Raw genomic sequence first — 26,282 nt, 5'->3', positions numbered from 1 at the left:
TGAGAAGGCCCAGGGCACAGGCGGGTGATGGAGGGGAGAGTGGCTATCAGCAGAGGGACGTGGGAGTCTGGGGTGTGCAGAGCAATTACTCCGTGTTACTGCAATTTCTGTGTGGCATGGCCTGAAAGTCGTGGGACTTATGTCCTGGGGATATTTAGTTAGTCCAGGGGCTAGAAGGACGGAAGAGAGTCCTAGAAGGAGAAGCAGTTTGAACAGTTAGGGGGAGGGATCAAGGCCACAGGAAGGGATGACAACAGCAGCAGCCAGCTCTGGATTCTGAGTTAGAATCTCACATAGAAAAAAACCAGCCCTACACTGGCTCTGGAGTCAGCGTCAAAACCCGGGTCCTCCACCTGCCAGCTCTGTGACCTAGACAAGTTATGTAACTCCTCTAACTCAGTTTCCTACTCTGTAAAATAGGGATGGTAATATGTGCCTTGCAAGGCTTTTGTGAGCTTTGAATCAATGAGATCATGTACATGAAGGGTCTGGCAAAGCACGGGCCCTTAAATGGTGATTATTGTTTACGTGTTTTACATCTTACAAGGTACTTCTCACATGTGTCATCTCACTTGATCCTTGCAAGGTTTCTGACATGTAATAATAAGGTCATTCTCCCTGATTTTCAAGTAAGGAAGCAGAGGCTCAGTGGGGTTAAATGGCTCCCTTGAATTCACAGAGCTTGTAAATGGCAAGGCTGGAGCTCACATCCAGATTCTCTGAGCCCAGACTCAGGCTTTCTCCCCCACCCCATGCCGAGGCCTGTCCCCCAGGGTGGGAGGCCCAGGGTTAGATGCACAGAGCTGGTGTGTGTTGGGGTTTCCTTGTGTTGAGCAGTCTTGTGACTGCCTTGGACTTTGGGCTCTGGCTAATAAATTGTCCCTTGTGTTCTGTGGGTGTGTCCTGGGCCAATAAGAGGACAGCAAATGCCCCACTGAGTTGTCTTCTGGGTAGTGACACTCATGGTTCTAATCCTGACCCTGTGCTAGTGGCAGATCTCCAAGTGCCTTCTGAATTATCACAGACGTTGCTTTTAGTATTAAGTGCATTTGGTGCTAGTCTCATCTTTTGAATGTCAGTAATCAGTGTATTTATCAGACGTTGCAAACTCAAAAGCTTACGGGGACTGGCATGTCACCTACCTGAGTGGAGCAGGCAGGCATGGGGGTTTTGGTGTCCCTACACTGGTGTATTTGCCTGTAGTTCTCAGCTGCCCCTTGGTTTCAGTGTCGGAGAGGCAACTGGTGTGGTGGCGTCTGCAGCAATCTGGAGGGTGCAGAGAGCTGCTGCTCCCAGCTCCCTGGATTGCTGTCACAGGGGGTCACAGGCCCGTGCAGCCTGCCAGACCGTCTAATTTTACCAAAAAAACAAAACCCAAAACTCTGTAAGTCAAATAAAGTTCATTTTCAGGCCAGTTTGGGTGAGCCACTTTTTTTGGTGTTTTAGTAACCAACTTCATTAAAAAATACAAAACATCTGCCAGAAGATCCCCTTCCTTGGCCATGTCCAATAGCAGAGTGGACCATAGAAGCAAAGCCCTAGCAGCCGCCAGTCTCTGAGCCTGGAGAATTCTCTTCTCCTTTCACCCTTCAGTCCCATTTGGCTCCATGTGACCTGGATTTCTGGACCCTGGAACCTCACCCCACACTGAGGACCAGGTCACAGGGAAGCCAAAAGCCACTGGGTTTTCTGGGAACTTGCTTTTCACTTATTCTGCATTTATTATTTCCTTTCCTTGTGCAGAAGAAGAAAAAACCCAAGGTGGGTGTAAGAGGGTGAGTGGGCAGAAAGCACGGCGTGTGTGTGCGCATGAGCATGCGTGCACTGGACTTGCCCCTCCCCCCAGCCCTCCACCTCCTTCCCTGAGCTCCTGTGGCATCTGTGGGTACACAGCAACGATAGCTAACGCTTGCCGAGCGGAGGCTATGTGCCAGGCACTCTTCTAGGTGTTTTCCATGGATTCTCTCAACCCTCACAGCAACTCTATCAGATTGGTACAGGCAGACCTCGGAGATATTGCAGGTTCAGTTCCAGACCAGCACAATAAAGCGAGTATCGGAATAAAGCAAGTCACATGAATTTTTTGGTTTCCCAGTGCATATAAAAGTTATGTGTATGCTATACTGTAGTCTATTAAATGTGCAATAGCATTAAAACTAAAAAAAAGTACATACCTTAATTAAAAATACTTTATTGCTAAAAAATGCTAATCATCATCTGAGCCTTCAGCAAGTCACAGTAGTAACATCAAAGATCACTGACTGCAGACCACCATAACAAATAACATAATAATGAAAAAGTTTGAAATATTGCAAGAATTACCAAAACGACACAGAGACACAAAGTGAGCAAATGCTGTTGGGAAAATGGCACCGATAGACTTGCTCAACACAGGGTTGCCACAAACCTTCCATTTGTAAAAAGTGCAGTATTTGCAAAGCACAATAAAACAAGGTACGCCTGTACTACTATTATCTCCATTTTCAAAGGAAGAAAAGGTACAGGCAGATTGACTAACTTGCCCAAGACCACACAGCCAGTAAGTGGCAGAGCCAGCCCTTGGAACCAGGAGGTCTGGCTCTGCAGTCTGTGCTCTGAACCACCACGTTATATTGCCCGCTCATAAGAGGGAGGGAGAGGATGGCCCTCCAGTGAAAATGGGCCTGACATGGGGGTCCTGCAAAAACCAGAAGGAGCACCTCTTCTTTCTCAGAAATCGGTTTGGCTAAGCTAAGCAAGGCTTGATTCTTGCGGGTAATGGCAATGGGTTCTGTTCCTCAAGGGACAGTGAGAGAGTTGTGTGAGGACTTCCATGGAGAGTGAGGGCCTTGTGACGCCAGCTGCCTGCTCTGCAGACAGGACGGCTCCTTCTCCCTCCTCTATTTCCCTGCCTGCTCCCCACTCCTCCTTTTTTCTTAGCTTTCTGCGGAAGGGGTGGTGAGGACGCCCAGAGGGGCTGTCACTGCCAGGGCTCTTGTTCCAGGTGAAGCCTGTTGCAAATCCCCTCCTAGACAGTGACCTCTCTGTCACTGTCATGGGCCCTGATGGACTCTGCTTGCTGTGCGTGTCCAGACGGCAAAGGGGAAAAGGGAAGAGAAGCTTCACTGGCACAGCCCCAGAGGGGCTGCTCAATGTGACTGGTTTAAAGGGGAGAAATGAGGAGAGCTACCTGGGCAGCTTCCCCTCCTGGGGTCTTAAGGAATAGTCCCTCCTGGGTGTCCTGGTTAAGACCACTTTGCTGTAAGGACACCATCACTAAAGGTGACCATGTGTGCTAAGAGCATCTCAGGGGCCTCAGATGAAAGCTTCCATCTGAGACCAAGGTCACTGTTTCCCTTGTGTGGTTTTGGAACTCGAGATTACAGCTGTAATCAACCCCATCCTTGCTCCATTCACCCCATAACTTCCCCATAGTCTTCAGGGTGGTAGTGCCTACAATAACGGTGCCCCTTTTAGAATTCTGGTTTGACCAGCCAGAGTGCCATCCAGAAATGACGGACCTTTGGGCATCCTCAAGCCCACGGAGCAGTAGCCATAGGCTATCAGACAAGGTTTGGTGTTAGTGTTCCTGACAGCGTCTGGAAGGATCCATCACAGGGGTCCTCCAAGCACTGGTGCTGATGCAGACCAGAGCTGAGATTCATCAAGCACCTAAGCACCTAACACCGCATATTAAGGCACTGTGCTGGGGGTAAAATATACATTGTTTTCATTACAACAGTATCTACAAGGTACGTGCTGTTACGATTCCCCTTTTATAGACGAGGATAAAGACTCAGAAGTACTTGCCGAAGGACACACAACTAATGGAAGTGGAAGTCATATTTGTCTGCTCCAAAACCCATGTTTCTTGCCCTCAGCTCTCTGGTGCAGGCCCCTTACACTCCATTGCCTGTGTTGCCCAGACCCACACTTGGGCCCCAAGATGTGTGCCTGGCAGGGGTGCCCCATGGCCACACCATGTCCATGGGCACACACCCCCGCCTCAGACTGTGAGCCCCACTTGCTCTGGGATTCCCTACAAGCATCAGTTACTTGAACAAGACCCTTTGCTTGGAAGGCAGAACAAGCCAAGGTATTTGGGGCCTGCTGGGAGCCAAAGCCCGGGAAGCTCTTTCCATAGGTCTGTCCATTTGTGCTGTCCCAGACGAACAGTATGGAAAGGCAAATGGGGACTCAGAGAGCGGTCAGGTTCCATTTCTGCTCTGAGAGACTCTGATTGCCACCAGCCTAGCCTTTCTCCTCTGGCTTTCCCTGTGGGATGTATACACCAACCAGCACTGGCACAGCATGGCAGCTGCTCTCCACCCTTTTATATCCTCCTCACTTGCATGAGCATGTCTGGCAAATACCCCTTATATTTGTGTAGCATCTTAAATGTTTTTGCAATACAATTTTACATTCAGTATCCCATGTGGTCCCCTTAAGAGCCCAATGAGAAAGGCAAAGCAGGTTTTATCATCCCCATTAATGGATGAGTAAACCAAGTCCAGAGGATATTTCTCAGATGTGAGGGGTACGGCCGGGACGCCAGCCAAGTGTTCTGACCTCACTCACTGACCATGCCATTAATCAGAGCCCTTTTTTCAATGTGTCCTCTGCCGAGTCCTAGAGGTTCCTTGGAGTTGCCTCAGTAGCTGCCATGGTGAGGTGGGGATGCTGAGGGAAAAGAGCTTCTTCATTAAGCAGAGAAGCTCTGTTTTTAATGACTTCTGGGGAAATTTAATTTGAACAGGGTTTCCATTTGAAAAAAAAAATCTAGAAAATACTTGAAAATCACTGCACTAGATCATGCTGCTTTTAGCATTCTTAGCATTTTCACGTGTACTAACTACCTTGCCTAATCCTCATAATTCTACCATGAGGAGATAAGGAACTGAAGTCGAGAGAGACTTAGCATCCTTCCCCAAGTCACACAGCTTGTTAGTGTCAGAGATGGAGGTTGAACCGAGGTTCAGGAACTCCCGACTCTGCTCTTTCCCTCTTCACTGGACAAAGCTGGTCCAGGAGGGAGGTTGCCTCCTTGTGCCCGCTCAGCCAGTAATCATCGTTTCCTTCCTGCCCCCTCCCCACTTCCCTCCTCTCTCCAGCCTATCATCTTCGTTTCAGACAGAGCAAACAGCAACAAGGAGCTGGGTGTGGACCAGGAATCAGAGGAGGGCAAAGATAAAACAAGCCCTGATAAGCAAGCGAAATCCCCACAGGTGTCTGAGCATGTGCATGAGTGGGGTAGCCAGCACACAACTGAGGTCTATCCTCTTGGGGTGCATGGGGGTTGGAGGGGCCACAGGGGTGGGGTGTCCCTTTAACATCTAGAGGTTTGGGTTTGTCCCACTGACCTTTTCTCTCATCAAGTTCTCCTAAAATTTGGGATGCTGCTTGGGTGAATGTCTTGGGGTTGGCTGCCACACCAAGCTGGTCCTAGGCCTGGGAAGGACAGGCTGAGCCTCCCCACTGGAGCCCATCCAGCCAGGAAAGAAAGAGGGATGCAAAGCCTAAGACAGAAGCAGCTTGAGATGGAACAACTCCTGTTTCCTGGTGTCATTAACAATGGGGAGGATAAAGAATAGTAGTGGAAAAGGGGGATGACACCAGAAATGGAGTCCTCCAGAGCTCAGGGGACGGTGTTAGAGTGGGGAGAGGTGGTCATATAAAGCTTATAGGAGGTTAGACTAAGAGGCAAAAGTCCACAGATAAATCCAGGGCTATCTCTATCCTGTAGTGCCCATGCAACGGAGTGGGGAGGGGAGGAGGGTCCTCTGAAGATTTGGCCTTGATGACAGAGGCAGCTGGAGGTATCAGATTGGTCTGGCCCCCTCTGTCATGCTGGGGCTGGTTTGGTTGGGATGGTCAGGCTCAAAACAGTGGAGAGGGCTCTAGCTGGTGGGGATGGGGGGAGAGGACCAAGAGGGCTGTCTACATGATTGCAAAGCTAATATACCTCCTCTGGTTAGAATGTCTGAGCTGCGGGGGTATGGAGTGAAGGGTCACTTGGGCCTAGACGATTCTCACTCCAGATCACCAGGTTCAACTGAGAAAGAAGAGCATTTGCCCTGCACCCAGCTCCTGCTGCCACCTAGGGCTGTTTTAGGCACCTGGCTCCTTCAGTCCAGAAGGAACTTTCCTCTCAGGTCTGTCCATCTCCCTGGTCCTCACCAACCAGTTTTCCTTTGCGCTTCCATAGTCAGAGCCCAGCAACGCTGACCAGGAAAGTGAGGAACAGCAGCGATTCCAGAACATTTTCAGGCAGATAGCAGGCGATGTGAGTACCTCCAACCCCGGCTCCCACAGACACTCCTCTCCTTGATTAATTGCTCAATTTGCCAGTTATTTCATTATGGTTCAGTAGAGGTCATTTTGGCTTTTGGTGGAAACAGGGTATATGAGTGTAGCGCAGAAATCCACAAGTGAAGTCCTTGAGTTTTTGACCAACACACCCACTGGGTGGCTCTGAGCTGCCCACTGAAGTCTGGACAGCTGAGGCTGCGGTGTGTCTTCCTCAGAAAAGCCCCAGCTTCCCCATGACAGAATAGCCCTGACAGGGACTTTACAACCATGGACAGCTGGGATTTGTTTTGCAAAGCCTATGCTCCATCAGTTGCTGTACTCTTTTTTTTTTTTTTTTTTTTTTTTTTTTTTTTTTTTTTTAATTTTTTTTTTATTTATTTATTTATGGCTGTGTTGGGTCTTCGTTTCTGTGCGAGGGCTCTCCGTAGTTGCGGCAAGCGGGGGCCACTCTTCATCGCGGTGTGCAGGCCTCTCACTATCGCGGCCTCTCCCGTTGCAGAGCACAGGCTCCAGACGCGCAGGCTCAGTAATTGTGGCTCACGGGCCCAGTTGCTCCGCGGCATGTGGGATCTTCCCAGACCAGGGCTCGAACTCGTGTCCCCCGCATTGGCAGGCAGACTCTCAACCACTGCGCCACCAGGGAAGCCCCAGTTGCTGTACTCTTGAACCATGACTCTCTTCTCCCTTCCTCCTCAGGACATGGAGGTCTGTGCAGATGAGCTCAAGAATATCCTTAACAGAGTTGTGAACAAACGTGAGTGGCTCAAACTCTGTGAGAAACAGGTGGGTGGTGGGGGCAGTGTGTGTCCGGTTATCTGAAAGCAGCTCCTCACTCTTCTCCACACCTCCCAGATAAAGACCTGAAGACACAAGGCTTCACGCTGGAGTCCTGCCGTAGCATGATTGCTCTCATGGACGTATCCTTCCTGCCACCCCTTCCCAAGCCTCTGTCATCAGCCCCTGTGCAGCCTCTGGGGGCTAGGGCAACAATGGGGGGGGGGGACCCAGTCAAGCAGAGGGGCTCAAATTCATGCCCGAGGAAAGATTTAAGGAGGCCCTGAGTTAGAACTTCCTGGCTGCTGGTCTGAAAGGGGCTGTTGGAGGAGGTACAGTTGGGAAGAACATTGGCCCCTGCTCTTAACCTCAGGCCTGGGATTCTGCCTGGGGCCCTGCCTAACGAAAGTGGTCCTTAGGAGAAAGGTTCCCTGGGTTATAGAGCAGGCATTAATTTTGACTCAGGAAGCATAGAGGCGGGTGTTAAATACCAGGACAGGGCAGAATGGGATATCCTGGGCAAAGCTCTCCTATGGGGCTACCTTCCCTGCACAGCCCTCTAGAAAGCCCTCTCCCAATCCAGGGGGATTTTGCCATGTGCCCTGTAGCCCTGACTTCCTTGCTCCAGACAGACGGCTCTGGGAGACTGAACCTGCAAGAGTTCCATCACCTCTGGAAGAAGATTAAGGCCTGGCAGGTGGGATGAGAGAACGAAGGTGGGAGTGAGGAAGGGACTGATTCAGAGATTCAGTGTGGGACCTCTGTCCTCAAATTTTCTATCGCCAGAAAATTTTCAAGCACTATGACACAGACCAATCCGGCACCATCAACAGCTACGAGATGCGAAATGCAGTCAATGACGCAGGTGTGGGGAAGAAAGGGGGTGGCCAGGATGCGGACTGGAGCCGGTGGGAGCAGGAATGGGAGGGGAGGATGGGGCCGCTTGGGCCCTACTGGAGAAAGGAATGAGAAAGGGCTTCTCGTTTTCCTCTCCCAGGCCACAGAGTGACCAGGAGGCAGGGGAGATAGCAAGCAGGCCTGAGGACTCCAAGCCTACCTCCACCTCTCCTGTGCTCTCCCCAACAGGCTTCCACCTCAACAACCAGCTCTACGACATCATCACCATGCGCTATGCAGACAAGTACATGAACATCGACTTCGACAGTTTCATCTGCTGCTTCGTCAGGCTGGAGGGCATGTTCAGTAAGTGGAGAGCTACCCTTTTGCTCTCTTTGCCCCTCCTGCCCCCTCTCCTGCAGCGACAGCTGTGGTGGCGGGAATCTCCACTAACTGACCTACTGTATGACCTTGGACAAATCCCAATCTACTCTATTCAGATTGAACAAAGGTGAAGGCCCTCTTTAGGCTCAGAATGGGATGGCAAAGGGAGGGTTACTGGTGGTACTTTGCCTGGTAGATTTTTGTGCTGAAGAGCAGCACTGAGCACATGGTCCTGTTAAGAAAAGGTAGAGCAGTGGAGGCGGAATGAGCCTTTAACTGGCCTCTGGCCTGTGCGTTCTTCCACACAGGAGCTTTTAATGCATTTGACAAGGATGGTGACGGTATCATCAAACTCAACGTTCTAGAGGTAAAGCCTAATAGAAGCAGTACAATCCCCCTGTACCTTAAAATTCGAGGTAGAGGAATCCATGAGGAAGACTGGACACACTATGTGCTCCTCACTTCCCAACGGTGGTGGAGGGATGGGACGGGAAAGGAACATAAAGGGGAGCTCACGGCTCAGCAGGATGTGGCTCATAGGGAATGTGTACTGGGGGAAGGCTCCAAAGAGTCCTCAGTTCTACAGTGACTTTATGCTGGAAAATATGTACCTTCTAGGAGAGATCTGTGGGAAGGATGCAGTAAACCGCTGCTTCTCAGAAAATCTTCCCAGTGTCTGGCATGCTGGGGCTGTCCCTTTCCTCTACCCTGTTAGATCCCTAGGGCTGGGCTTTCTTTTCTTGCTTGCATTCTGATCTTGGGACTTCCTCTTTCAGTGGCTGCAGCTCACCATGTATGCCTGAACCAAGCTGGCCTCATCCAAGGCCATGCAGGATCACTCAGGATTTCAATTTCACCCAACAGAGCTAGAGCCACTTACCTCAAAGGACACAGTAGCTGCGCCCCCAGACCTCCAGGCACCTCATCGGTCTTGTTCCTCCTCTACTCACTTCCTTCTCAGCCTCAGGGTATCTGTCCATCTGTCATGCCCAGCCTCACCCTTTAGTTAAGGAATGGGGAAGGGAGAACAACTCTGTCCCTGTGCCACATGGAGGCAAGTGTCTCTGTCTGCCTCAGCTAGCCACGGCCCAGTGACAGCTTTGCTTGGAGTCTGAGTGGCCTCAGCTCTGAAGCAAATACTCCCTTTAGCTTGCCCTCGGCTGTTCGCAGAAGCATTTGCCAGTGGCACTCAACACTTCCTGGTGCTAGAGCCCTCTATCACCTTTATATTCTCCCACTCATGGGACAGCAGCCCAATGAGCATTTGGTTCTGCCTGACTGTTTCAGGATGGGCCTGCTCCAGAGTAAACTAGCTCAGTGGAAGAGGGTTGGACACTTCGGGTTATCTGACTCATAAGTTTGGTTGCATTTTGAAAAAAGTTGATCTAAATAAAGGCACCTGTATAGCTGGCTTGATCGTGTTTTGTTTTCTCACATTTAGATGTCAGCCATAGCAGGGATAAGTAGCTCCAATCTTACCCATCATGTATAGAGAGCCGTAGTTTCAGAACACAGCAATGGAAAATACACACATACACAAATAAATCCTAAACCCCACTTTAATCATGCCTTTTGCTATTTCTTGAGCACAGGAATCACTCAAATACTTTCCAAGATACATGAGGAAAGGAAGGGGAATAGCTGTTGGTGTCTAGATCAAGACAAAATGGGTCACCTATAACCAGAGGGGCCAGTTACCTAAGTGTAATGGAGCAGAGATAAAGTGTTTAATCCTAGTTCCTCCATTAATATTGACCTACTGTATGACCTTGGACAAATCCTTATACGTAGCTGTCTGCCGAGCTTATCTGGACCATGATCTGTGGCATATCTACAACCATCTTTCATTTTCTACCCAATTTCCTTCTTGTTCTCTATACCAATGTGGAAAAGAAGGGTTTGGCTATGAATATGCAGATAAGGTAACAAAAATAAACAATTAGTAAAAGTACTTTATTTTCCCCTTATATTTGCTTTATATCTTGCTTTACAAAGTTAGGAAGTTTGCAGCTTTATACCAAAATGTAAGAAGGCTAAGCTATTTGCTTATAAACATTTTTGCAGTCAAGTGTCATCTGATTTCATTCGTCTAACCCATATTCAATTAAAAAAAAAAATCAGACACCAAGGGTGCTGGCACAGCTCTAGGGCATATATTTCTCTTGAGTAGGAGAAAGATCTTCAACAGCCTTTCCTCCTTGATTCCCTCCTCCCCCAATTCAATTGGGCTACTACCTTGAATTTAGAGGAAATCTGGGAAACGTTAGTCACCATGTGACCCAGCAAGGCCACATACTTGGGGGTTGGAGGTGAGGTTAGAGGTTATTGTCTGGTAAGCAGTAGGTTTGGTTTAATCAGGATTTCACATCCACTTGTATATGGAACTCAGTATAACCCAAATCATCTCTACCACAGCTTCTAACTCTAACCATTAGACAGCTTCTCTGAAATCCTGAGGAATCTGATGATTTGGGGCAGGGATAAAAATCACTGTTTTAACAATGTGGCAGGCATGGCCTTCTTAACAGTTTTAGGAGTTCTCCTTTAGGTAACAGGAACAAAATTTATAAGACAGCGTATATAAATTGCAAACCAGAGGGTACCTGCTGTTTAAATCGCACTTCACAATATACTTTCATTTCCCCTCCAATGAATTCTCTTCCATAAAATATACCATACCATTCCGCTAAGTTTTGTACACCTACTCCTACCAAATCATCCACATACCTAGTCACTAAAGTTGTGCACTGTATAATCTACCAAAAAAACAAAAACAAAAAACCCTTTGTTTGGCAAATAATCACTTAAATGGCAGTGATGTTGCCTATAAATTATAGATAGGTCAGGAGCTAAACACTCAACTGCTAACTCTTCTGAGGCAGAAAAAAATTCTCCACAAAAGCAGGAGTGTAATAGCAATGACGTTTTCTCAAATTCAAGTAACATCAGGTCAAGATAACTTTGTATTGTGTTTAACTGCTTTATACTGAGTAGAGCAGTATACCAAAATTTTGAACCTGATTAAAACTTCAGGATAAAACTTGAAGTGACTGATATTTCATCAGAATAAACTGCCATTAAAACCCTAGCATATGCACACAAAAGGATTTATGCTATGGTTTTCTTGTCTTCTAGCTGTTAGAAGTAAACACAAGTAATTAAAAATAACATTCTAAAAATGGCCTCCAATTCCTTATAAGAAATGAGTTGTGTTTTGTCAGGTCATGTAACAATTTCCTTCCTCAACTAAGTACTAAACATCAGAGCCAACACAAATCCCTGAGCCACTGCTCTACTCTGAGGGGGAACAGAAGGCCAGAATCAGCCAAGACATTGCAGAAGACTTAAAACAAGACTTTTGCATAACTTTCAAGACACTTAAAAGTAATAACATACAACCATAAGCAGCCAAGATGCTTATGGTGCCTTTATTTCTAAACAGATGGCTACAACATTGCATTTAGGGCAATATACTAACCTGGTGTTAAACGAATTTTACACATTCTTGAAACAAAAACATTATTGCCACGGCTTCAAAGAAAATTCTTGTGAAATGAGGAAAAGTATTACAAGCATAGGTGCCCACGCGCATACACATGTACAAGGAACATCCACAACTGCACACATAAAGGCAGATAGACTGTGCACGATTCTATGAAAGTTAAGCTCAAATCAGTTTTTACTGATTCTATCAGTCTGTTCATACCTACAACAGTTCCCCATGACTGCCCAACACCTCACATACCCGCTTCTAGCTGTACAGAGGCTCCACCACTCTCATCTTTTCAGACATGTCCTCAGGCAGGACAGAAGGGCACCTACGCAACAGAGTATGCAAGACTTCCTCAGCACACTGCCCAGCCAACGTGGAAATGTGGGTTCACTTCAGCCCAAAGGAAAATGCCAGGTTTAGCAATAAATGCAAACGTACTTTCCTGGGAATCACCATTCCCAAACCCACAGAACAGCTTAGCTTCTCTGGTCACCTGTACAGGAAATGGGGTGAGAGATGGGAATGCTTGCTCTCAGACAGAAACAGCACACATAAACTTTATGCAACAGGATCTTCTCTGTTCTCTCTCAAGTATCATGCAAATCTCAATAGTGTGGTCAACACAAGAGTTCTGCCATTCATAAGGACAAAAGTAAATAGCTTATGGAGCCATTCATTACCTAGATGTAGCTCCTAGATTAGTTCTTAATGGTTTTTTTTGGATCCAGTAATAACCACTGGAGGCTTCCCTGGAAAAAAAAACACCTACTTAGTCTTACACACAATTCCAGGGGGTTTGGATACCCTCTTGAAACCTATCCATGAACCCCTGGGGAAGTCCCCCTGCCCCAGAGCCTGAGTGAAGACATGTGAGTAGAAGTGTGTGCACTAAGATGGGTGGAGATAAACCTGGATGCTCTGCAGTCCTAGGAAAGAACAGGCATCACATCTGAAGCTTGGTATGTGGCGCTGGGCTCTTCTCCCTTTTCCTCTCTCTCTCTGTAGAATCTTTCAGAGTTTTGAGAATCTAGAAACAAAAGGCTGGAAAGCAACACCTCCATGGCTTCTCTTAAGAGTCCAGAGAAAATCCAAAAACAAAGCGGTCTCATGAAGGCTTTGTTCATTTGGCTGCTCTCAATGGACAGGTAGGGTCTTTCCCTTCATCCTACTCCACCCTTCCTTCCCAGCTAGTGGGGGAGGTGAAGGCAAGACATTGGTCTTTAAGAAGCCTGCTTGAGGCCTTGAAAACTATATTCAGATGCTTTATCCTGACTCCCCCATTTGGGTACCGCGGGTGGGTGGAAAGTACCCTGTGAGCCCAGATGAAGTATATGATGGCTACTGTCAGTCTAGGCACAGCCAGAGAATAGAAGAGTGGGGTTTGGCAATGTAGTAAATGAAAAGGTTTCAAACCCACAGCCCGCCTGGAGAGTCAGAAGCTGGAAAGAGAGATAAAGGTTATACCTCCAGTTAGAACAGCCTGCCAATGCCTGCAGTGAGTGCCCAGGTCTAACAGTGAGATTTCCAAGTAGACATTAGGTCTATGCACTGCCTTGAACTGAGCACTCTATCAAAATCTGCAGAAGTTCAATAGGAAGTACTGTCTGTAAGGACTTGTCATTACGTGATTTGCTGCCTGAGTTCCAAAAATATAATCAGCAGAGCAGTTACTCTAACTGTTAAAAACCTACTGTGTGTCCCTTTAGCATTTAAAGCCAGCTCTGTCTATCTACAAAGAGCATACTGAAACACACTGCACATAATTGTTAAGAAAGGAAACTATTTGCTTCCAATTTAAATATCCAGCTGTTACAATTAACTGATTGTAATAATTAAGGAGAAATTAAAACTGATCCTAAAAATCTAGCATTGGACAAATTTGTACTTAGAAGCCTGCCTATAGGTTTAAACCATCATAAGAACAGAAACTAAAAATCACAGACTGAAATCAATAAAATATACATATGATTAGGGTCAAACCGGGTAGCCAATTAAGATCTGTATCTTTAATAAACATCTGGAGAACACCAGTAGCATAAATTACTATATGCCATGCTGTCCCAGAAGAGTATCGTTCCTTAAAAATCTGTTTAAATCTGACAAACCTCCAGCAAGAACTTAGAAGTGTAACCTATCATCCCATAGAGCGGTCCAGACTTATGCTAGTGGTAAGCCTGGCTAGTAACCACTCTCTTCTTCCCTGATTCACTAGGGAAGGGAAGACACTGGCCTGTGTAAGGGGCTGATGTGAAATTAGTTCAACTAAAGACTTCCCAACATGGGAGGCAAAAAACTTCATGAATCAATTTTGCTGTCATCCTCAGCATGTCGTTCAATGTGTCCTGCAGCATCCTAGGAATAAAGGGAAAAGGGCCCATGAGAGAAAGGATGGTAGTAGGACAAGAGAAAGTCAAAGCCAGGGAGCTTCACAGGTACATTCTAAGATCCACACATGAAAGGCAGTTAGGACCCAGCACTCTAATTTACATGGAACTGCGCACTTAAAGATGAGTTCTTAACAAGAGCACTGTAATAAACCTCTAGGTTCAGTTACTGGACTGGAAACATGTGAAAACATTCTCTTTAGGCTCTTTCTCAAAAACTACCTATTCTTCATTTGAAACCTCATTAAGCTATCCACCAAATCCCTGGATAGTAATAAAAAGAAAAATCCCTACACTCTCCCTGTTTATTGCAATTATGAACATTCTAATAAGGCAAAAAAGGTTTACTGAACCCTGCTCTGAGCAGTCAAATGACCCCAGGTTGACCTCAAATCCCACTGATGTACCTGTTTGGATCCTTTCCTAGCAGTAAAAAAAGCATCACAGTTCTTCCAGCGACATTTCAGAGTTTGAAAGTTCGGATTTGTATGGTCAGTCAGCAAATGTTGTTTTAAATGATCTATAACGCCAAATATCAGAGAGCAACCATGCCACTGGAGAGAAACAGAATGAAAGGGTAAGTTATAAAGAGCATAGGAAACATGCAATGAGCATATTCCTCACTTGCATCCCATAAGTAAGCCCCTATTCTTTAATTTATTCTTGGCTAGAAAATTCGACAAAGCCAGAGGCAACCAAATTAATCATCAATTTAATGGGAAACTTGAAAAGACTGGGAAGTCTTTTGACAGTGTAATATTTTGAGAAGGCAAAGCACTATTAGGCAAAGGCAGCCATTACATCATTAGATAAGGAAGCTGTTAGCAAATACTGACGGACAAGTTACATAAAATTCAATTTAAACCATACTTATGCTTTATCTTGTCATCATAAAATGAGTTTCTTAGTCCATTTATTTAAGAAAGGCAAAGAGCTTTCCTGCAATACTTTAAGGGTTATTTTTAACAATTCTAAGAACTGTTGACTTGTAAACTTGAAAATACAAATGTCTGATAAAGAAAACTACATTTGTGGAAATACTTGTTGTAGAAAACTGCCAAGGAAGCCTGACTTTACTCACAAGTTTTATTACTTGAATCAAGTCTTGTGATCACCTTTTTTTTACTGTATTATAAATGTGGCTATGTTTCAACTGTTAGTCGGAAAGCATAAAGACTCTTTGTCTTGGCTTTTTTTCCCTACGGGCTTGTAAGAAATCCTATGATTCTCATTCTAACATGTTCATTTCTAAAAAGTAATGCAAATTTGAGTTTTTCCTCTGTAAGCACTATTCCATCACCCCAGCTTTAAAATCAGAAGGTATTTTCCTCGTTTCTCTAGGTAAGTGAAGTCTATTTGTATATTCTGGAGCCTGTTGTACTAGATTTTGCTTGTGTTCACTGAGAAGACTAAAAATCAAAGATAGTGATGTGTAAAAAGCTGAAAAGTAATTAGGCCAGAGACAAACCCAAAATCAAATTTTAAAATGGAGGGCATCCAGTTCATTTCATCAATGCTGAAAAGGAGGTCAGGGTTTAGGGAAAAAAAAATTCAGTGCCATCAACTTTTCTCTGGTCACAACTAACTATTAGAACTGATGAAACAAATTAAGGCTTATAAGAAACAGTGTGAAAGTTTTGAGGGTTAATCACCAGCTCCCACCCAAAAATAAAAACCACTCAATTTAGCCTAGTAAACTGAGGTTTAAAACTTCAAAAATGCAAATTTTTATCTGCCTATTCCTCAAAAACCAATGAGGAACAAACCAAACTATTAATACATGTAATGCCTGAGGAATGGGTAAAGTATTGTGGGCAGGTCATGAAAATAAGCACTTCCACTTTTCTTTCACACACTTCTGTACTGTCGATGTTTTTGTAGGCATGTATCAATAGAGTAATAAAACAAAATAAAAAACACAAAAGAGATAAACTCTGAGTGGATACTTAAATATACTTTATATCTAATCCTAAGATTAGACTTTTCATTACAGACGTATGGAAGCCTTTTATGTAGTTTTTAAAAAATAAGCTTATTTGTCCTACAGTGGAAGGCAAAAGTAGACGCTCAATGTAAAAATGCTAAACCGATGATAATGAAGATCTATAAATTGGCCTGGGGTTGTGCAACATCTAAGTCTGGTGACAAGAACAGTTTCACTCCTTACCCAGCAGCGGTAATTCTGCATCAGATTTAGCCTCACGGCCTGAATACTGCCATCATAACAGCCAGTATAAATCTAGAGAAAAAGGTTTATCACATCAGACCAAAACAACACACAAGAAAACTACTACAATCATCCTCAAAATAAGAGTCAAAAGTTACTGGTAAGCAGCTACAACAACAAGAAAACATAAACCTAAACCCAAACCAGCCCCAGAGTACCATAATGGGAAAGTATCTTGTAGATCTTCTAGTCTGGACACTTTGAAGCTGTGCTCCTTAGAGAGCCACTCTTGGGATTGTGGCTGAGAGCGGAAGTGGCAGGGATCAGAGGCACCACTTATACTTTAACTGGTGTAGCTCTGGCTTCTACTGGGCATTGCATATTAGGCATCTGTATTTCATTGGAACAAAAGGTTCTACTGCTTAAAGTCTGAAAAACATCCATTCTGGTTCAACCTCAAAATTTAAAAATAAAATAAATCAAGGATTAGCAGGGTTACATGAGTTAGCTTCTACTTTTAGGTCTGCTATAACTATGCCACACTGGCCAAATCTCCTGACTCTATTCCAGTGTACTGTCCAGATCATAATGTCTCTGAAAAAAGCACCACTCAATTTTATTTATTTATTTTTGGAAACATCTTAAATTTACCTTCTATTTAATGGTGGTATTATATTTTTTATTGTAATTATTTTAGCTCTTATTAAAAATGGAATATTCAACAGCATTACTGGGTTCTCAATATTATAATACCAAGAGATAGAAAGACATTCAGTAATGAGGCATATCAAAAACAGATATCATCTTTGGAAGTGACAAGTAGTAACATTATTAATAGTTTGTACAATTTTTAGTAAACACATTCAAAGGCAAATATGTGGCACGGCAAATTATACTCACCATACTTTTATGGATGGTCATACACATAATCATGTCTTTGTGTCCTCCGTATACTTGCAATCGATCATGGGACTTGGGTGGAGGGGAAAAAAAAAAAAAGAGAGAGAATTAAGGTTATTTATACCTTGTGTTTAACAAGCATAGTCCCTGAAGGCCTTTGAAAGGTTTAAAACTACACCTGAGGTACCAAGCTGAAGTACCAGTAGCATGTTAACAGAAACATAATCTAACAACTCCTTCTCCTCAAGGGAAGAGCTGGTAACTGGAAAAAATAAAACCAATTTCTGTGTAGTGTCAAAGTCTCAAACCTGAAATTGCACACAAAGAGAATCAGACAGGTGTTACAGACTACAGCTGCTCTCCAGAAACCATTTAATTTTTAACACGTGTGAGCCTGACCAGGTATCTCAGAGTAGTGTTTCTGAAAGCGTCCTCCAAGGACCAGCTACTTCATAATTATCTATAGCACTTGTGAAGAACACAGATGCCTGAGATCCACCCCAGCCTTTCCATATAGAAAAATCAACACCAAATCCAAATAGACAGTCTCCCCAAGTCATTCAAGCAAAATACTGGATCTAAATTCTACCTGTAATTCATAGACACGAACAAATTTATCCAGGCAAGCAGTCACCATCACTTTTCCTAGGATATTCACCACAGTCACTGCATGATTGTGACCTTTATAGATCCGTACAAGCTCACCAGTCTGCATCAGAAGAGAGATTAAGAGTCACTAGACTGACCTTCAAGATTCCTTCCGACTTTTGAGATTTATAATTCTGTAATTCTAGAAGACATAATTCTGAGACTACTTGTACACACGTAGCTGTACTAATTTTAACAGATGAAGTACTCCCACAAGCATTTGTTACTTATACAAAATGTATGCACTGTACCTTTTTTTAAAATAAATTTATTTATTTATTTTTGGCTGAGTTGGGTTTTTGTTGAGCATGCAGGCTTTCTCTAGTTGTGGCGAGTGGGGGCTACACTTTGTTGCAGTGCGCAGGCTTCTCATTGCTGTGGCTTCTCTTGTTGAGGAGCACTGGCTCTAGGTGTGCGGGCTTCAGTAGTTGTGGCTCACGGGCTCTAGAGCGCAGGCTCTGTAGCTGTGGCGCACGGGCTTAGTTGCTCCGCGGCATGTGGTATCTTCCCGGGCCAGGGCTTGAACCCATGTCCCCTGCATTGGCAGGAGGATTCTTAACCACTGCGCCACCAGGGAAGCCCTGCACTGTATCCTGATGGAGAGAACCCCAAGTCACAGAAAGAGAAGGGCCACAGCTCTGTGTGTATGTATTTTATAGCTTTTGAAGTATATTCACTTTTATCATTTCACTGGATCTGGACAACAAGTCCCTGAGGCTGGATAACCCCCAGGTTTACAGACTAAGAACTGAGCTTCAAAAGCAGCCTCTATGACCTGAGCAGAGTCTCTTGGCTGTTTTTACTTGTGCTATTTTAAACCGCGTATCATATCTACTTTCTTAGAGCCTCAGGTGCTCAATTTATCTCATGTTTAAATGAGGCATTCAAACTAAACCTTACATAAACTTTGAGTCTATTCCCCACTAAGAATTTTGATGAGGTCAGAATTTCTACAGTACTTAATATTATCCAAGAGCTTACGTGCAGGGATTATTATTAAGTCTTTCACTAGAAAAAGGGCTTAATTTAAATTGCAAGAGGTCTGAGGAATCCTTCAAGCTGTAATCATCATTCTCCTAAAGATTTCTTTACACCAACATGGCTTACGTGAATGTTGTGGGCATGGACTGACTGATCACTGGAACCACTGAACACAAGGTCATTCACCACCTTAAAGAAAAAAAATTCAGTTAATGAGATTCGATATAACGTTCTGAGTTTCCTTTAACTTGTAATACACATTAGCAAATTCTACTTCCCACCCTATTTTGAGATGAGCATGAACGAGGTATGAAATAAGTTTCTCAGACAAATTTTCTGAACTGAAACTTATGTGCTGCCACCAAGTACTCAGATGAATTGACAATGTACTACTGGGTTTGTTGCTTCTTCGGAATGATTACGAAGCAGCCTAGAAGGACATTCTACAATAAGATACAATTTTGCCTCTTGGTTAATATATTAAAAAACAGTATGTCCCGTGGTAATCCAGGCCTAAAGAAAAGGATCGTAGGGACTTCCCTGGTGGCGCAGTGGTTAAGAATCCGCCTGCCAGTGCAGGGGACACGGGTTCGAGCCCTGGTCCGGGAAGATCCCACATGCCGCGGAGCAACTAAGCCCGTGCGCCACAACTACTGAGCCTGCGTTATAGAGCCCAAGTGCCGCAACTACTGAAGCCCGCACACCTAGAGCCCGTGCTCCGCAACAAGAGAAGCCACTGCAATGAGAAGCCCGCGCACCGCAACAAAGAGTAGCTCCCGCTCACTGCAACTAGAGAAAGCCCGTGCGCAGCAACGAAGACCCAACACGGCCATAAATTAAATAATTAATTTAAAAAAAAAAAAAGGATAGTAATCTGTATTCTAAATAAGGCATTAGACAACATGGGAAATTTCATTCAAATCCTTCTATTTGTACCAGACAATGAACTCCTATTTTCTGCACTATACTTGCCTTCATGCAGAGAACGGTTTTGCTGTGGCCCTCCAGAGTTCTAAGGAGCAGTCCATTCCGTGCATCACGTACACTAATGGTACAGTCGTAAGACCCCACAACCAGCAGCTTTCGGGCACCTTCCTGAGCTGTGGCAAGACAGCTGACAGCCCGAGGGCCATGGCATTCAAAGATTTCAAGTCGTTTGTTGTTCTGAAAAATACACCACCATTATATGAAGTAAAAGCAACTTAGTTGGAAAAACTCAACATCAACTAACCCAAATCACTACCTTGATACAAACTCTAAATTCTAACACCGGTAAGTTCTCATATCTACTCCCTATCCCTAATTCCCCAACCTCTGCCATTCCTATTCCAATACTCTCTGTATTCATGACTCCTTCCTTCCTGATTCTAGTGGGGACAGTCTTACATTATAAACTCATTTCTACCTTTGACCCGCACTATCCTGACCATAATTAGAATTTGGTTCTCTTTTACGCCCTCTCTCACTTCCCTTAAGTAAATGATAATGAATGATAAACCTTTTTTTCATATTTGAATACACTTTCCATGCCACAGACCCAAGAACTCTCACTGTTTTTTTGTCATCCAAAATTTATGCACTCTGTCATGGTTGTTTCCAAAACTCTCTTTGAGAACTACCTTCTTAGACAATCAGAGTCTCTCATTCTCCACCTTTCTGTTATTCTGACCTTCTTCTGACTTCTGGTTCTATGTCTATCTCTCATGACATCATTAAGTTAAACTACAGAAGCCTTTGTATCAGTCAGAGTGGCATGGTCACATCCTGAATTCCCAAACACTCCTTTACCTCAGATTTTAGACTTGCTTCCCTCATTCCCAAACCAAACTTGTTCATAAAGTTTCCTACTTCCCCAAAACTCTAAAAAGGTAGTTTAAGGTGCGTGCATGAGATAAAACTCCCAGAAACTAGGCAAGAGCAGCAGCTGGGAGCCTACAGAGCTGAGCATCAATCTCAGTCATCTTGAGATGCGGGGGAGACAGATCAATGGAGTTCAGGGCCCAGTGGTGGGAAGGCCCAGGTAAACAGCCCTGGCTTTCTGTTGAGCCCCAGAAAGCACTGCGTTCCAGGAATATGGGCAAAACAGAAAAGGCCCAGCCCTAACAAGCCTTCAAAATTCATATCTCTGCAGAAACTCTCAAATCTCTGTCTCAAGGTCCATCTTTGCTGGGGCTTTTCAACCATTTAAAGACCATTTCAAAAAAATAAAAATAAAGACCATTCCCATTCGAATTTGTCATCATCTTGCCCCAAAACTTCTACCTACCTTTGATTAATCTCACAAAATAGAAGAGAACTGGGTAATTATCAAGTTTTATCCTTTAAAATATTTTAAATCTATTCTGTCTTCATTTCTATTGCCCTAACCAAATCTAATCTAGGTTGTTAGCACTTTGCATTTAGAATGCAAAAACCTTTACTAATTACCCTTCTGTGATCTATTCATATCTAGTGAACCAAATAATCTGACACTTGATTATATATGTGCTAGTTTCTTCTAACTTGATTTTAAGCTTCTTAAAGGCAGAAACCATGACATATTTTATTGAATTCCTTATAAGTAGTTCCAGCTAGCTGGTAGAAAGAGAGATAGTAGGTACTAACTAAACATATGATACTGTAATAAGGCATAACACAGTAACATTCTAACACACTGTTAAAAGATGACCAGATGGCCTCGGGATAGAATGCTACAACTAACTAGTAACCAAACCTATCACTTCTACCTCCAATTACATCTTTTATCCATTCTCTTCTCTTCACCTTAGTCTAATCTTTCATGTCAGCTGCCATAACAAAGCCTCCTAAATGGTCTCCAAGCTTCTACTAGTACCAGTATTTTCCATCCTGTTCAACTCCAGAGTGACATTTTCTAAAACACAAATTAGATCATGTCTCTCTTACTTTAAAGCTTACAAGTCCAACTACATTAACAAAGCACACAGGGCCATCAAGAACTGTTCCGTATTCATTTCCTAAGCCTTATCCTGAGACCTAGCATGTAATAGTGCTCCATAAAGGGTTGCTCAACAAATGAATTTATATTTGGGTCAGGAAAGAATGAGGCCCACAGGAATGAAGGCAAACCTTGACTTAGTTCAAGTCAAGAACAAGCTACCCTCATGAAACCCTAAATCAGTTCCAAACCACATCAATGTCATACTCAAAGGAATTTAAGCTCATTTCATGGTATCATTCTTAAAATGAGACAGACTAGTTTAACCTATGACTCATTATTTGGCCCCAAATCATCAGGCCTGGTTTAATTTAGTAGAGTTACACTTTGGTCCTGGCACACTCGGGCCTGAGCAGACAGAATGCAGCATCTTGTTTCACTTACAACAGAAGATAAATTTTTGAGTAGCGGCTAATTCTGTTGCTTTCTCAAACACACACAAAAACAGGAAAACGTCTGCCTTCAACTTCTTCCCACACACACTCACACCATTTTCAAGTGGCATGGGAATTCAGCCTTCTCTCCCCAACCACTAACCTTTATGTTGAAGGTGACCACAGTGCCATTTGCCAGTCCTGCATAGAGAATTCGCCACCTACTGTGGAGGCAGAGAACCCGGTCTTCCAGCTGTAACTGCTCCACACACTCTCGAGTCTGATAAAAGCACACAACACCTGATCAGCAGAGGTTAAAGGCAAATAAGATGTGAAAACAGTCCTCCTGAGAACAGAGTGTGAAATGATTTTTTATGAGGAAGAAAATGTAGTGTCCTCTATTTTGTAGAAGACTATCTTAGACTGTCTTCTGCTTCGAAATATGTAGCCAAAGACCCTCAAGCTGTAGGTAATATAGTAATCAAATATAACTTCTAATGTTACCTATCTTTCTAATTTGGAATGTAGAAATTCTTCAAAGGGCACTATGGATTGGGTTCTAGCCTCTTAAATTAAGTAGCCAAAGATAAAGTTAAAGCTGCACTTGACATTTAAAAAGGAAAATAAAGATTATAGTTGTATATCTGATAATTGCATTAATCAAATATGCACTTTCCTGCAATTGATTCTCTATTTTAATAGCTCCCAAACGCCTCCTTCAAACCAGTATTAGGTTAGCTGGTCTATAATTACCCAAGAAGCTTTGAAAATATATAGAACCCCAAGCTTCACCCCAGTCCCTGAGATTCTAATTCAGGCCCTGGAATATGTGTTTTTAAAAATTTCCTTCATAATTCTGATGCATATCCAGCCTATACTAACACAGTTTGAGCTGACCTTCAAGAAACCATTTCCATGAATTTCCAGAACTGGGTTACACTGATAAAATCTAATTACCTAGAACCTAGAACAGGGCCAGTTACATAGTAAGTGCTCAAGATTGAATGCTGTTGAATGATACTAAGTGACTAAAGGCCCAAGTTTAGCTTTTTAAAGAGGTCTGGATACAGAATTAAAATCAAGACGGTTATAAGTAGGACCTACTTGTCCCATCCTATAAGTAGGATGGGACAAGCTATGGGTTGGATGATAAAAGCTGTAGACTATCAAAGTCTTGATCTCTTCCAGCCTTCTTTCATACCTGAAAGAGTCAGTCTTTTAAATTACTTTCCCCGCATAAAATTACAAATATAAATGCTGCATATGCAATTGTAAAATAAAGGAAAAGACAGTGAATATGCTCAAATGATAACATATATGTTGCCTCTGGCTAACCCATCCGTGTGAGATCATTTTGTAATTTTATAGGAGAAACGGAATACGTTGCCGTAATAAAAAAGAACTATTGGTGCATGCAACAATAAAGATGAATTTCAGACATTATGGCAAGCTAAAGCTAATGTGAAAGAATACATCCAGTATGGTTTATTTATATGAAGTTCAAGCACGGACAAATATAATCTATAATGATAGAAATCAGAACAATAGTTTTCTTTGGCTGGGTGTGGTGAGTGGAAGGTGTATGAGGGAAGCTTTAGGGGGATGAAAATGATCTGTGTTTCGATCTTGGTGGTGGTTAAACAAATGTGTATCTATGTAAAAATTCATCAAGTTGTATACTTAAAATGTATGTACTTTACTATATAAAGTTACACCTCAATTTCAAAAACTAAGAATTTTTTTCAGTAATGTACAGTCCCACTATGCCAAATACTACTGCGGGTTAGAACCCTTAAAAACATTAAAAAATCTTCTAAAAGTTTTTGCTAATTTTATAAGTCAAAATGGTACTGAACTTCTGTTTTAACTTCCATTTATTGACAAGACTATTATTTTCAAATAGTTACTTGTATATCCTCTTTTTAAAGAATTTCTGTCTTTCAATTTATGTGTAGGGATTTTACTATTCCTCTTCTCAAAGGTGTAAGCTCCTTACAACATATGATATTAACCCTATGTTTATCCTATCCTGTTACTATTTTCCCCTCTTTTTACCTAAGACAATTTCTTGCCAAAATCTGTTTACAATTTTCAACAGACTTAAGTATTATTTCCATATAATAAAATTCACCATGTTAGATATACGCTTCATTAAGTTTAGTAAAGTATACAGTTATGCAACCATTACCACAATCAACTTTCAGAATGTTTCCAGCACTCTAAAAAGTTACCTCGTACCCTCTTTCAGTCAGTCCCCACTGCCATCCCAGGCAACTCTGATAGTTTTGCCTTTTCTAGAATTCCATATTAAGAGAACATTCAGTATGTAGTCTTTTACATGTGACTTCTTTCACCTAGCATGATGTTTTTGAGATCCATCCATGTTGCTACATGTATGAATAGTTTATTCCTTTTTGTTGCTAGTATTATTCCACTTTTTATATACCACATTTATCCATTTATCAGTTGATGGATGTATTCATTAATAACGCTGTTATGAGGCTCCTTCTTACATTCTGGATATTTGAAATTTGTGGCTTCTCTCTGTTTTGATTAATTTAGCTAAAAGTTTTTTTTAAATTTATCTTTTCAAAAAACTAGCTTCTGGTCTCACTGATTTTTCCCTATTGTGTGTCAGTTTTATAAATTGGTGGTTTCCGTTCTGCTCTTTATTATTTCCTTTATATATCTATTTTGGGTTTAACCTTTTCTTCTTTTTCTATTTTCCTACAAACTCAGATAATTGATTTTAAACTTTTTTTTCTAATATAAGCATTTAAAACTAGAAATTTCCCCCTCAGCAATGCGTTAGCTATCCTACAAATGTTAAGTTGGATGCTCATTTTCATTTAGTTCAAGATATTTTCTAATTTCCTTTGTGACTTCTTTGAATCATGGGTAACTTAGAAGTATGCTATTTCATTACCCCTTACTTGCGGACTTCCAAGATTTTAATTCCTCTATTAAATTTTTTAGCTGTCTTTCTTTGCTTTATTCTTTTAGTGGTTGCTCTAGGGCAGCTGTTCTCAGCGTGTGGCCCCTACACCAGTAGCATCAGTATCACATGTTAGAAATGTAAATTCTTGGGCCCTATCCCAAGCCTACTGAATCAGAAGCTCTGGGAGTGGGGTCCAGTAATATGTGTTTTAACAAGCTCTCCAGGTCTATCTGATGCACACTGAAGCTGTGAGCCGGCCTTCTGGAGGTTACCTCTTTAAATTGTAACAATCTAGTTCAAAGTAAAACTGACTTATCCCCAGTAAAATATAAGAACCTTGCACCAGCACAATTCCATCCTCCCTTTCCTTTGTGTTCCTGTTACCACACATTCCATCTATATATGTTAAAAACCTAATCTTTGGTATTATAAATTTTGTCTTAAATAATCAAATCTTTTAAAGAATATATGTATGTATGTATGTATGTATGTATGTATGTATGTATTTATTTATTTATGGCTGCATTGGGTCTTTGCTGCTGTGCACGGGCTTTCTCTAGCTGCGGTGAGCGGGGGCTACTCTTCTTTGCGGTGCGTGGGCTTCTCGTGGTGGCTTCTCTTGTTGTGGAGCATGGGCTCTAGGAGCATGGGCTTCAGTAGTTGTGGCACGTGGGCTCAGTAGTTGTGGCTCACGGGCTCTAGAGCACAGGCTCAGTAGTTGTGGTGCACAGGCTTAGTTGCTCCGCAGCATGTGGGATCTTCCCAGACCAGGGATCAAACCCGTGTCCCCTGCATTGGCAGGCGGATTCTTAACCACTGTGCCACCAGGGAAGTCCTATAATATATATATTTAATGCAAACGATTTTCTCTCATTTCTTACAATATATTTAGAAAATTCTTTCTCAGAGGAGATATCTACTTCTACGTTTTCAGGTTTAAAAATTTTAAACATTTCGTTTTCTCTCTAGTATTAATTTTGGCATATGATGTGAAAATAAAAATCAAGAGTAATTGTTGAAAAGACCAAAGGAGGTATATTATTAATAGTAGTAAGTGAAAAGATACTGGTGGAGAGAGACAGAAAACATGGTTTAGATCTAAGCCTCATTTCTTCTAAAGGCTATACAAGGGTACTGAACTAAGTTCAGAAGCAAGAA

The 26,282-nt window shown here is 43.0% G+C and overlaps 2 protein-coding genes across 15 annotated transcripts in view; one reads left to right on the top strand and one right to left on the bottom strand.

The window, feature by feature from the left end:
- The window catches only part of LOC118891308 (calpain-3), a 167,131-nt gene extending 157,436 nt beyond the window's left edge, over positions 1 to 9,695 (top strand). For 11 of the 12 annotated variants that reach the window (XM_036845127.1, XM_036845133.1, XM_036845126.1 and 8 more), the window contains 10 exons: positions 1,744 to 1,761; positions 5,091 to 5,204; positions 6,185 to 6,262; positions 6,985 to 7,042; positions 7,141 to 7,205; positions 7,691 to 7,759; positions 7,849 to 7,927; positions 8,149 to 8,265; positions 8,592 to 8,650; positions 9,060 to 9,695. In XM_036845127.1, the coding sequence (XP_036701022.1) occupies positions 1,744 to 1,761; positions 5,091 to 5,204; positions 6,185 to 6,262; positions 6,985 to 7,042; positions 7,141 to 7,205; positions 7,691 to 7,759; positions 7,849 to 7,927; positions 8,149 to 8,265; positions 8,592 to 8,650; positions 9,060 to 9,086 (684 nt within the window). In that variant the 3' untranslated portion in view covers positions 9,087 to 9,695. The remainder of the gene's footprint in view (positions 1 to 1,743; positions 1,762 to 5,090; positions 5,205 to 6,184; positions 6,263 to 6,984; positions 7,043 to 7,140; positions 7,206 to 7,690; positions 7,760 to 7,848; positions 7,928 to 8,148; positions 8,266 to 8,591; positions 8,651 to 9,059) is intronic. The other variant, XM_036845132.1, reaches the window with a different exon arrangement.
- A 129-nt stretch (positions 9,696 to 9,824) lies between these two features.
- ZNF106 (zinc finger protein 106) overlaps positions 9,825 to 26,282 on the bottom strand; it is a 61,224-nt gene continuing 44,766 nt past the window's right edge. For all 3 annotated transcript variants that reach the window (XM_036845121.1, XM_036845123.1, XM_036845122.1), the window contains 8 exons: positions 22,350 to 22,466; positions 19,829 to 20,020; positions 18,983 to 19,045; positions 17,817 to 17,936; positions 17,228 to 17,299; positions 16,328 to 16,399; positions 14,568 to 14,714; positions 9,825 to 14,128 (listed from right to left, as the gene is read on the bottom strand). In XM_036845121.1, coding sequence (XP_036701016.1) covers positions 14,072 to 14,128; positions 14,568 to 14,714; positions 16,328 to 16,399; positions 17,228 to 17,299; positions 17,817 to 17,936; positions 18,983 to 19,045; positions 19,829 to 20,020; positions 22,350 to 22,466 — 840 coding nt within the window. In that variant the 3' untranslated portion in view covers positions 9,825 to 14,071. The remainder of the gene's footprint in view (positions 14,129 to 14,567; positions 14,715 to 16,327; positions 16,400 to 17,227; positions 17,300 to 17,816; positions 17,937 to 18,982; positions 19,046 to 19,828; positions 20,021 to 22,349; positions 22,467 to 26,282) is intronic.

This window comes from Balaenoptera musculus, chromosome 2, assembly GCF_009873245.2.
Source record: "Balaenoptera musculus isolate JJ_BM4_2016_0621 chromosome 2, mBalMus1.pri.v3, whole genome shotgun sequence".
Taxonomy (NCBI): Eukaryota; Metazoa; Chordata; class Mammalia; order Artiodactyla; family Balaenopteridae; genus Balaenoptera; species Balaenoptera musculus.
This window is presented reverse-complemented; position numbering and strand designations above follow the sequence as displayed.